General features: G+C 31.9%; 1 protein-coding gene across 1 annotated transcript; it reads left to right on the forward strand.

Moving 5' to 3' along the window:
- The first annotated feature begins 647 nt into the window (after positions 1-647).
- Positions 648-11,356, forward strand: LOC132751026 (uncharacterized). Its single transcript, XM_060741125.1, has 6 exons — positions 648-1,198; positions 1,467-1,766; positions 5,225-5,269; positions 7,946-8,077; positions 8,460-8,532; positions 9,166-11,356. Exons 1-6 carry the CDS (start codon positions 1,033-1,035, stop codon positions 9,239-9,241), a joined length of 792 nt encoding a protein of 263 aa, XP_060597108.1. The 5' UTR covers positions 648-1,032; the 3' UTR covers positions 9,242-11,356.
- The last annotated feature ends 622 nt before the right edge of the window (positions 11,357-11,978 follow it).

Genomic DNA, 11,978 nt, shown 5'->3' on the forward strand with positions numbered 1-11,978 from the left:
ATTAAAAGTAACCTTTAACTTTTTTAATAATTTTTTTAACTAGGGGATTTAAATTCCTTTATAAGATGTAAAAAATTTAGATAATTTGGTTGTTTTTTTTTTCAGCCCCCCCAAAAAAAAAAAAATAAAATTAAATTTAAGATACTTAATTTTAAAAATTTAAAGAGAAATTTTTTTTTTAAACCTTTTATAAAATTTGGGTTTTTATGAAGAAATTTGTAAATAAATTTGTATTGAAGTGTAGTTTTTTTTAACAGGCGATTTTTTTTGATTTTCTTTTGCCCGGGTGTGTAAATTTAAAAATCAAATATAAAGTATTGAAAAAAAAGTTATTTTGAAATTTTTCGCAATCATGTTTTTTTTAAAAAATCGCACGTAAGGGGGTTAAATTAATTTAATTAACAATAAAACAAAAAAAGCAAAAGAACTCGATATTTATAAAAATTTAAAAATTTTAAAAAATAAAAATGTTTACCATTTCATTTCAGTGTTCGTTAAGGAAAAAATAGTTTAATTGCGGTTATATGTTGAACTACGCAAATGTTATAACTACACAATTACCAGGTTTGTTTTTGTTTCTAAATTTCTTTGGGTCATTAGAAAATAAGTTAAATATACAATTTGCATTAAAAACTCATAATGATGAAAAGTCTCAAAGGTAACATTGATTTATAAAAAAAGATACACGCTTTCACTTCACGTTAAATGAAGCTCTAATCTTTGTCTAGCACAAACAACTTTCTGTATATTTATGAATTTTTGTAAAAGGTTTCAATGTGAAGTAAGAAGGAACTTTCAAACATTATAATACCATAAAAATGATAACAATATTATTATCAATACTGGAAGCAATCACTAAATTTCTCTGTAGTTACTTTTCGTTTATGCACATTTTCAGAACCAAAAAGTGTACCTGTAATACTTGGTTTACAAGACGTAGAAAGTTGCAGGGGCTGTATTGTTGGGGAGGAAAATGAGATATTAAAAATACCCTGTGAGATACATGGTGGTTCCCGTCCTATAACCGTGACCATGACAATAGGAAATGAATCATATCCTCATCTAAAGTTCAATTCAACGACGTATATTGCGTTTTGTACTATTAAGGATCATCATCATATGAAACAAATGATGTTTTCAGTTATGGACGATGCAATGTCGTCACCTGTAAACGCCACTGCTACGATTTTTGTTATAAGTAGGTATACCAGTCTTATTAATGAGTGTTAAGTGACATATATTTTGGGATATGATTAAACATAGAACATGTAGACCTCAAAATACGCAATTAATATATAATTTATAAAATTCTCACAGGACAAAATATAAAAAAACAAACAAAAAACAAATGTGATATCGATATGTGATGTCATTTTTGAAAATAATTGAAATGAAATTTTTTAAAGTGCTTACGATTTAATTAACTAAATTTGAAGATATAATCAAATATATTTCTTTATCTTCAGAACCACCAACGTTTCAATTTGCGATGAAGGAAATTCTAAGAGACGGTGAAGCTTTTAATATCACGTGCATGCTAGATGGTGGAAGACCTAATCCGAATGTATATTTCAACATTTCCGGATCGGAAATATCGTCTGCAAAAACTCATTTTTATAATTCGACTTCATCTTTACATACTAATATTATCACGCTGACTTCATTCAAGAAAGAATGGAACAAAGAAAACATCACGTGCTGTCGATATAATGAATGGTACAAAATTTCGCGGAAATGTTCACCGCCAAAACAAGTTAAATATCTGTGTAAGTTTTTTTTAAATTTCTACTTTACTTATTCAGTTTATATTACCCGATTAAGATTAAGCTGTTTTGCAGTAAAGTATGTGCATGCATATTTCTTTTTATTTCATATGACAATATATTGTACCATAGTTTGAACACCTTTCTATTGAAAATGTGTCAGAGTTGAAAAATAAACTCATACATGCACAGTGTGATATCAGGGATGTAGGTATTAGTTGTCCGCACTCCAATTACCGCACTGTCTGTCGGGGAAACAATTGAGCATGTCTTTTTTGGCTGGTATGTTGGTTACATACATGTATCTAAGAGGTTTGTGACGGGAGGGGATGTGTTTTTACTTTTTCCTATGATACAAAAGAAAAAGAACATCACATCACTCGGCTATCTGATTTCGCACAAAACGTGTCTCGATGCTCTTTCAATAGCTTGATGTAATGAAGTCACGATATTGTATTTAAACATGATATTATGTTTTCTAAAACTGTGTTTATATTGTCGAATAAATATAAACAATGGTGGTGTTTAACAAAAGTAGCTTCAAGTAGTAAATAATAATAATACCCCGGTCACATATTCACGGAATACACCCACGGAAGAGCCACGGATTAATTCCGGCATCGTCCGTAGCTACAGGTACTGGTCAGAAGCTCTCCGTATTGTAACCGTAATCAATCGTAGTAGTCCTTGTATATCCGTAGCGATCCTTGACAATTTTTTGAACATGCAAAAAAATTTGCTACGGAAAAATCAACCGTAGTGTATCCCTACTAGTCCGTATTAATCCGTACTGATACGTACTGGTCCGTACGAAAACCGTAAAAGTCCGTACTGATTCGTAGTCCACCAACTTGTCAAGGATTTCCACGGTTTGGTACGGAGAACTACGTATTTGTACGGTTACCTTACGTAAATGCTACGGTTTTAATACGGATTAATACGGCATTGTCACGGAAAGCCACGATTGTAATACGTTGTACTACGGAGAGGCAAGGATTAGCACGGTCTCATACGGTTTATTGCGTTGCAACACGAAACGGTACGGAATGGTACGGCCCACCACTGTTTAGTACGGATGAATTAAGTACCATGTACTTTTTCAAGGGTATAAATACTACCTTCTTGTTAAAACAGACATAATATTATATGTTTGCAGGAACATTTTATAAATGATAATTGCCATTTAGTGGCTGCAACTTTATATTCAAATGGCTCAGAATGCGGAGGCAGTGGTCGAGCTGCTTCATGACATGCATAGAGGTTAAAATGTATTAATACCGTACTACAATTCATAAGTAATAAAATAACATTTAATGTAAACAGTTACATATTTTACAAACATTAGATCGTGAAAATGGAGTAAATATGTACATAAAACGAAGTGTCTCATAAGCCTCGGACACTGGTCACTGAGTGATATTAAGATTAATTAACAAGCTTTTTACATATTTTTAAAACATAAACATCACGATAATTAATGTAATTGTAAGATGAATGGAAATCTTAAAATTAAAAGAGAAGCAGTATTGATCAACATTTTCATTAATGATTACTAGTCCATATCTAATCAGGTAAGAGAAGACAGACGAGATGGTGGACTAGAGATGGGCTTTTACGAAGACTGCTTCATGCTTAGAATGAGGCTCTCAAAGCTGAACTTTTTGAGCATCCAGCGTGCTTCAAGAAATTCACTTTAATTGGATCTGATGTGTCTCGGGGTTCGGACGCGATTAGGCTGAATCCTCTCCGCCAAAATCATTGAACTTTGCAATTCGTTTTCTAGGTGTTCTTTTCTTTTGAGGCATTTTGAAAATGAGCAAGCAAGAGGTTGTGGACGGATGTATTAGATCCGTGGCAATTGGTTCTACTCCGTATCAATACGTTCTTCTCCGTATCAGACCGTACGTATCCACGCAGTCTGATCAAGATCCATGCTGTTGGCTATCAGTTTCTCTACTTGTTATAGAAATTGGTAAGCGAACAGCATGGATCCTGATCAGGATGCGCAGGCTGGTCCATGTTGGTTTTGTCATGACGCGGCTCATATAGTTTTACATAAAACACAAATTTTCGTAATGTAGTCATATCACGAGTACTTACGTATACGTAAAAGTCATGTGATTCTTTTTCCCAAATAGACAATTATCGCGAATACGCTCATATTTTTATATTTATGTATAAAGAAAGTATGGGACTCACAATCTACGTTATCTTGACAAGTTTTTACACAAACGTTCTTCTCTCGGTGCCTATTTTTATGCCTAACGTGTTGTTGGAACATCAAAAAATGCAAAACGACTTTTCTTGTTTAAATGGTCATTCTATTAATAGGTAGCGTTCTACATTTAAAGGTGATTGAACCTTTGTTATAGTGAAAAAACCGACTAGAATTTGCCATTGTTCATGCTATTGATGAGTACAAATATCAATTTGCTTACATATTTATGTCACCAATATTCTGATATATCTTGACAAAGACAAAAGCATACTTAAACAGTACAAACCAAACATAGATGACCTACTTCGTCTCGTGACTTCAACATCAAACAGCGTGTGCAATTTGTCATATACGAAAAACTTAAGAACAAATCTACCCCATTCATCTAAAACCATAGCAGTATTTGTTATTTTTACAAATAAATATTTTCTGAAAAAAATTATGTACATATGTAAATATTTTGACTATATTCTCAATCTCATATTTGTAATGCATAGCATAAAATAGGTTTAATCATATGATCAACAATTCAAAGCTAAAAATACCCGGGAGGCTGTTGAACACATTTAACGATAAGATTACTTTTGGGCTTGAGATGCCATTTTTTCCTGAGCATTAGTCCATGATAATTGATGATTAAATGAGCCCTAGATTCCTTACTTAAGCTTAAACCTAGGAAGTATATTTCTCATAATTACGTAAAGGACCATTTACACGGAAAACAATTACTTCTATTTATCAAGATTGAATTTCATTTCCGTTTTATAACTAGAAGTGTCAATAACATTTATAGCTTGTATCGACCTTCACACAATCAGTCTCAGATGTGCCTTTCCTATATAAGTTTATATAAATCAAGTGACCCCTGGAGCGGGGCCATTATTAAACCAATGGGGCGTGGCATGGCCTTGTAAAGTCCACTAAGGCAGTGTTACATGCTAGATACATAAGCTCTAAACATTGTAGTTTCAAACATTAAAATAAATAAATTTAAATTGTCACTCAGAATGGTGTCAGTTGCAGACCTAAAGAAAACCAAAGCACACATAAAATTATTATCAGTATCAAGTCAATTTCACGTATAACCACAAACTGTCACTTATAGTATTATCATAATATGACAAGGCACCGAATAAGAAACACAAGAACACATAGAAGCAAGCAAAATGTTTGTTAATATAAACATAATTTTACAAGCTGTTCTGTATATGTAAAGTGTTCTGTTTTAATTGTTTTATTGCAGCTAACCAAGATGGTTTAGAGACAGGTGATAATACTTGTACAAAAGGTAAAAACGTAAATTTTCTAGCATTGATTTGTTTGTTTATATTAGTGATTTTTTATACTTATGTTGCCTTTAACGAGACTAAATAAAAGAGAAGCTTTGTCAAGGTAGACCATTGCTAATGCATTACCTCAAATTTGAAGGGTATTCAAATAGGCTAGTATCACTTGTCAACTGCATTGAAATTGTGGGGCGTGGGTTCTAACCCCAGAAAGGGCATTTTTTCTTCTTTTGTTTTCTTTTAAACATAATTTATGTATCTCTCAGATCCTTTATGGACGAAAAATTGTTTGAGTTTAATTGCATAATTATGGTAGGTATTTATTTGCTGAATAATGCCAAATGTAAAAGCAATTTTTAACAATGAACGATAGGAAAACACTTTTCTTTATGATGATATTATAGATTCTTAAGAGTTTCCTCATTTCTGAAAAAGAGACCTTCTAATAGCAAAGTTTTAGCTCAGAAATGTATCCATAACTCACAAACCACACGGTAAATTTTATTTAAATTTTGCATACAGGTGACCTTTAAGGCATATTACTGTCCTATGTTGTCAATTTTACAATTCCTTATAGTGCTTATTAGCCATGGTCTACCTTAACACTTTCAATATGTCATGTAATTGACCTTACATGTCGTAATGTAATTTGCAATTGTAATTAAGAAGAAAACACTTGTGACATAACAAGATAAAGTTGTAATTAAACTTACTTCCTTTCATTATTGCTGTATCAACAATGATAATGATGTGTAGCATTCTTTTGTTTCGCTTTTGAATGATGTTTCATTAAATGATAGCATTGGAACCTAGTGTTGTCACTTGAGCTTTACAGCATAAAAATCGTTATCTAATTTATTACTGAAGGTAACATAACGAATTAGATATGTTTTTTTTTCTCAAATACCACCTATCTGTTAATATATGTAATCTAACTTAAAGTTATTAAAACAGTTTCTTCACCCTTTATAAACAAAATAAAACAGCGACATGATGGTTAGAAGTGTAACGATTTAAGGTACTCAAACCCTGTCGGTGAAAAGCTAGCTTACCACCGAGAGTGGCTTGTGCCCATTCATATATGGGGTACTTTCTTGTATGTTAAATCACCACCCTTAAATTTTCGATACTGTTATGCTCATAATGAGTATTATGACGTTCTTCTAACGTCGTTACATTATTTTTCCCTCCAAGAGTCTCGTCCCGAGACTTGGCCTGGGAAATTTGTGGGTACAGCAACTCCGGTTTGGCAGTTGTCTACATCCCCTCACACTGACAAACAGATTCCATTGGAACTAAAAATAGAAATGCATTGAATCTGTCACTTCTATTATAAAGATTCACTTTTTCTATTTTAACCAGGATTGAAATACATGTTTGTCTATTTCTACCAGTGAAAATATAAACAAAGTTGTTTGGGACTTTTAAGGTGTCCTAATTCTGCCCTATATATACGATATTTTGTTCTAGTTAATTATACTTTTAGGGGTCATTTTAGTTGACATTACAATTATATCGAACTGTATCCTTCCAAACTGTTACTATGTCTCAAACTTATTATTAGTTGAGTATTAGTTGTAGATAACTATGCACACATTGTATAACACCAGTTTTACATGCTAGTACATGTTCAAATGATATACATGTCGTCATGATGTAAAATTAGTTGCTTACATCGAGACATTTGCTGTTGTTTCATATTACGCCACGAACATTAAATAAATTCGATAAAGCTTTCCAATTAGCTGTTTTTGTAAACAGTTTTATCTGCTTCTTAGGCAGATAATAATATCAAAAATATATTGGATATGTTTTGACAAAAGGCGGAACCGGATCTAATGCATATAAACAGTTTGCAAATAAAGTTCTGATCAAATTTGTTTTATCCTTTAAACTCATATAGGCGTGTTAGACGGCTTTTCACATCACCACCAGCCCCCTCCCTGTAGGCCTCAAATAGTGAAAAAAAATGCCCCGTTTTGGCCCCAAACACTACTTTTTGCCTGAGAAATGTTGTTTGAAAAAGTGATCCCATTTACGGCGCTGTCCCCGATTTAAAAGATACGTCAAGGGGTTATTATTTGAATTGGCTAAACATTTTTTGGCTAAAAATGGCTGAAGGTCAATCTTGACGTAACGCTGAAAAGCCTGTGGCTCTATCTCAATCAATTGAAAAGTTGCAGCACTTTGTTATCGGTTTTGATGAAAAAAATCAACGCAATATAGTGACTTTTGTCAACTTTGAGATGACAGGAAATTTAAGATGGAGCATGCTGTTAGGCCAGTCAATATTTGTGACACGTTTGAACAGTATTGAATCATTTTTTCATAGTTTCATAGCAATTTGAACTTGTAACAGGAGACTTTTCAATGAAAACAAGCATTTTTCACAATATGCCTATGCAGTAAAATGTTAAATAATAATTAAATAATTTAGAAGTGACACACACCGGGGTTTTCGCTTGAAAAAAAAAGAAAACAGGTTATTATGAATACTCAAGCCGGTGCTATGGGGCATGAGGGATGTTGCACTTTCTCATTATCCCTCATGTACAATCTCAATCAAACCGAGTATGCAATTTTCATGCATGTGAGTGATCATTTATTCCCAGATATTTCTATGTAAGAAGTTTTGCTAGGTGCAAATATATGTAGATCGGAATTTTTTATGATTGCAGGCAAAAACAAAAACGGTGCAGGAGTCGAAGCTATAGTTGGGTCTGTGGTTGCTGCATTAGCTGTTGGAAGTCTTATTGGTGTGATTTGTACAATGTTTTTTCTTACTAGAAAAGGACTCTTAAAAAGTAACGGTTTGTTGTTATACTAGTGTTTTAAATTTACAGATAATTTCTTATGAGATTTCTAATGAGCTAAGAAGTATGGTTTGAAATTCATTTACATTTATCGATAATACCTAAAACCCTTTGTGAATACTATATACTTTAGATCTTTTTAACGAAGTTTTGTTTTGAAGGCTTGTATTATTTTTTTATGATTCATTTTTATATAAAACAATGAAGTGGTGACATTTCTTTTTATCACATAAAGTTGGTATATGCCATTCATTATGAACGGTATTATTTGCAAACGTAATGTGTTTTGCACGTTCTAAAGGTTATATAATTATAAACGCAGAACCAATTTAATATTTTCAAACTTTTTAAAACCCAAATGTTATATTTGATAACACAGGTTGGAAGAAGCGAAAACCACCTCAGCCAACAGTGTCTTCTGAAACAGAATTTACTGAACCAGCATCAACACTGTAAGATATATCTGTTTCAGAATTACAGATGGATCTGGTTTCTTTCACAATGCTTTTCAAACATGATTTCAAACTGAGAATATATAAAATGATTTGATTAGAATTAAAAATTGCGATTCTATTATACGTCATATTTTCAAAAGAAAAAAAATCAGTTTGAAATAATGACCAAACCAGGCCGAGGCCATATTGCATTGCTGCATATATCATCATATTTATCCACCCTTTGAACACATTTATAGAACTGATAACATAAAACATGATTGCAATTGAACTTTTGAAATTATTATCCTAGAGATACGTTCGAGCACCTACAAAGCGGAACAGAGACCGATACCAAGGAAACTAATTATTCCATTGTAGTTTAGCATAAGTCTATTGTAAATGTATGTCAGGGTCGTATTAAGTATATTTAATTTATGCTTGACCTTGACAATGCAGCTAGTGATGTAACTATCTCATTGCGTACAGATCAGTACCAACCAAATGATATACAGTGTTACAATACAAATTGTTAACAAAATACTGTAATTTCATGCGGAAAATGTTAGCATAATCATTATATTTTTGTAACTCGAACTACTTTATCACATCTATGACATTTACAAGTAACTTCCACATGTCTATTTTCAGCCAATCTCAATATGATAGTCTGGATCAGGGAGCAGAGAAATGTCATACTTATACAGACCTTAAGCATAGTCGATAAATCCTATCTTAGATTTAGGATATCAGTCTTGGACGTTTAGATCATAGCCTGTTGGCAAACACTTTCTTTACAGAGCGATTGATTTTGTGGGTTGTATTGGCTTTTTTTATGAATGATTGTTTATTGTTGTTTTGTTCTTTTTGTTTGTTTTTTTCTTGGTCTGTTTTTTTTTACTCTGCGCAGTCTTAAGTAAAATACTTGTTTTGCAAAAAATATTGAAGTCTTGAAAATGTTTACTAACTTAAGGTATGTCTTATTTGAAAAGGAGAATACACAAAGTTTGTTTTGAAGCTACATTCCATACTACTGGTTAAGTTAACTTGGTTCGTTCTTTAAATAACTACCAGTTTTATATGACACTGCATTCAATCGAGTTTACCTATTGTGTTGTATAGAGTTTACATCGTTTAATACCGTCACTGCTTTTAAGAAAAGGTTGTGTTTTTATCCAGATTCTGATAAATTTGGTCGAACATTGCCAAGTTAATGAAAATAAATTTCATCGCCGATTGTATAGTTTCTTAAATCATAAATACATAAAAGCACTCGCTCATATTTGTAAAAATAAACATTTTATTTATATATATTTCATAAACATTGCATTTAGTCATTGTTAAATAACAAACGTAAAGTTTACACACGAGATAACCTCAGAGGGGTGACTCGCCCATTCTTCAAACGACTCATTGATGTTTACAAACATGTAGATCTGCTATTTAATCCGAAACATTTAAGAAAGTGTCAAAACTTAAATGCCTTTCACGATTACACTTGTTTAATTGTTGTTAAAACAGTTTTGCAATATATTGAGTTATAACTCTTTCCAATAATTCTAATTAAGACAATGCAAGTTCTTTTCAAGAAAGAATTTCACCATGAAGAAATATTGAACTGCTTCGTTGGTTTTAAATTATAATTAACACATATGTTAATAATGTTAATAGCATAGTGTGAATTATTAATGTGTGAATTATTAATGTCATTATAATCTGCACGTGTGTTTTCGAGTTTCGGGATATGAGATATTCAGAACGAATTGTTTGTAATATTCTCCTCCAAAGCCATATCTTAAAGAATACAGAAAAATTCTCCGGTTCTTTTTATAGGAACTACTATCACAACTTTTAACTAAAATATGACCGACTCTTAACTTCATGCTTTAGAATCTTATCAATGTTGTAATGACTTTTAATTGTTTTATTTTAGAAGAAAAGCCATTTGAGCATCAATGTTAGCTTTGCTTCTTGAAATTTCTTCAGGGAAATTTATTAAACATAAGAAAATGTTCGTGTCATAGGAAAGTCAAAAATATTTAGCAGTGCCAGGTAATCTTGCACATCCTAACTTTTAGGCTCTATACTGCTGACAGTTAACATGTATTCTGAAATAAAAAATCCTTAAACGTTATAATAAACAGTCCCTAATTTTAACACTCAAAGTCAGTTTGAAAATATAGCAGTCTTGACTTTATTAACATATATGTTTCGGCAAACCTACTACAATCGCTGTCGTTCTTTATTTATCTTACATACAGACACTCTTTAAATGGGTAACGAGTAGGACTGTTCTAAACGTTTTGTCATTAAAATTAATATAAACATTTTTGATGTCTCAGGGTTTGTGGTTTAAAGAAGGTTGCCATATAAACTAAAACACATTGCGAGGGGTGAACGGAAAGTTCGTAGTTTCTTCGAATAGCGCAATCAATATGTGTTTCATTACAATGAAACATTAAATAAAAGTTTATTAATCTTTTCTCACTAGCGTACATTTGCAAAAATAAATATTGTATATTATTCGCTATATAGTAAGTCAGTGTCTATAGTAATGCATACCAGCAGCCCTGGAGCTCATAAATAACTAGACATTTTTGATGTCTCACTGTTTGTGGTTTAAATCAGGTTGCCTATTTTTGCTGTAGTATGTCATTGCATATTCTTCTGTTTATATATTTTGTATATGATGTTGTTAGATATGAGTTTACTTGATGCTACAAGAACGTTTTTCTCACATTTTATTATCTTTCTAAATTAATGTTATCTGTAATTGCATTTTGAAATTCTCTTAAAATAATCTTCTCGACCTGTGATAAAAGCACATACTTATACTTGTCAAGTAAGCAAAAATATAGCATTTTAAGTAAGCAGAGTGAATAATTGTATACATTTCAATAAACAATGATTTTAAAATATCGTGTGGTTGGTTGTCAAGTTGTTTGGTACCAAGATACGATATTCCATTAAGTAAAGGGTATGTGTTTCAGTCAACTTTAAAGGACGTTAAAAAAGAGGTAACCCTGATGCAAATATTTCAGTTTATAAATACATAGCATATCAAGGTAGCATATGAAAACATAACCATTATGAAAGAACATTGTTATTTGAAATAGCAGTGATAGAAATATAAACTAAAACACATTACGAGGGGTGAACGGAAAGTTCGTAGTTTCTTCAAATTGCGCAATCAATATGTGTTTCATTACAATGAAACATTAAATAAAAGTTAATTAATCTTTTCTCACTAGCGTACAATTGCAAAAATATATATTGTATATTATTCGCTGTATAGTCAGTCAGTGTCTATAGTTATGCATACCAGCAGCCCTGGAGCTAATAAATAACTAGGCATTTTAATTTTTTTTTAATTGATAAGCATTTCGTTTCAAGACATTTACATTAGCGTTAAACCTAATGTAAACGCCTGCCCTTTTTGCATTTTTGGCGCCATTTTCTTAATA

The sequence above is a fragment of the Ruditapes philippinarum genome, unplaced genomic scaffold, assembly GCF_026571515.1.
Source record: "Ruditapes philippinarum isolate M1 unplaced genomic scaffold, ASM2657151v2 ctg2387_1_1_1_1, whole genome shotgun sequence".
NCBI classification, from domain to species: domain Eukaryota; kingdom Metazoa; phylum Mollusca; class Bivalvia; order Venerida; family Veneridae; genus Ruditapes; species Ruditapes philippinarum.

Coding starts and splice junctions, on each gene's coding strand:
- LOC132751026 (XM_060741125.1), top strand. CDS start 1,033: ATGACAATAGGAAATGAATCATATCCTCATCTAAAGTTCAATTCAACG. Junction 8,078..8,459: donor AGGACTCTTAAAAAGTAACG/GTTTGTTGTTAT, acceptor TTGATAACACAG/GTTGGAAGAAGCGAAAACCA. Junction 8,533..9,165: donor ACTGAACCAGCATCAACACT/GTAAGATATATC, acceptor GTCTATTTTCAG/CCAATCTCAATATGATAGTC.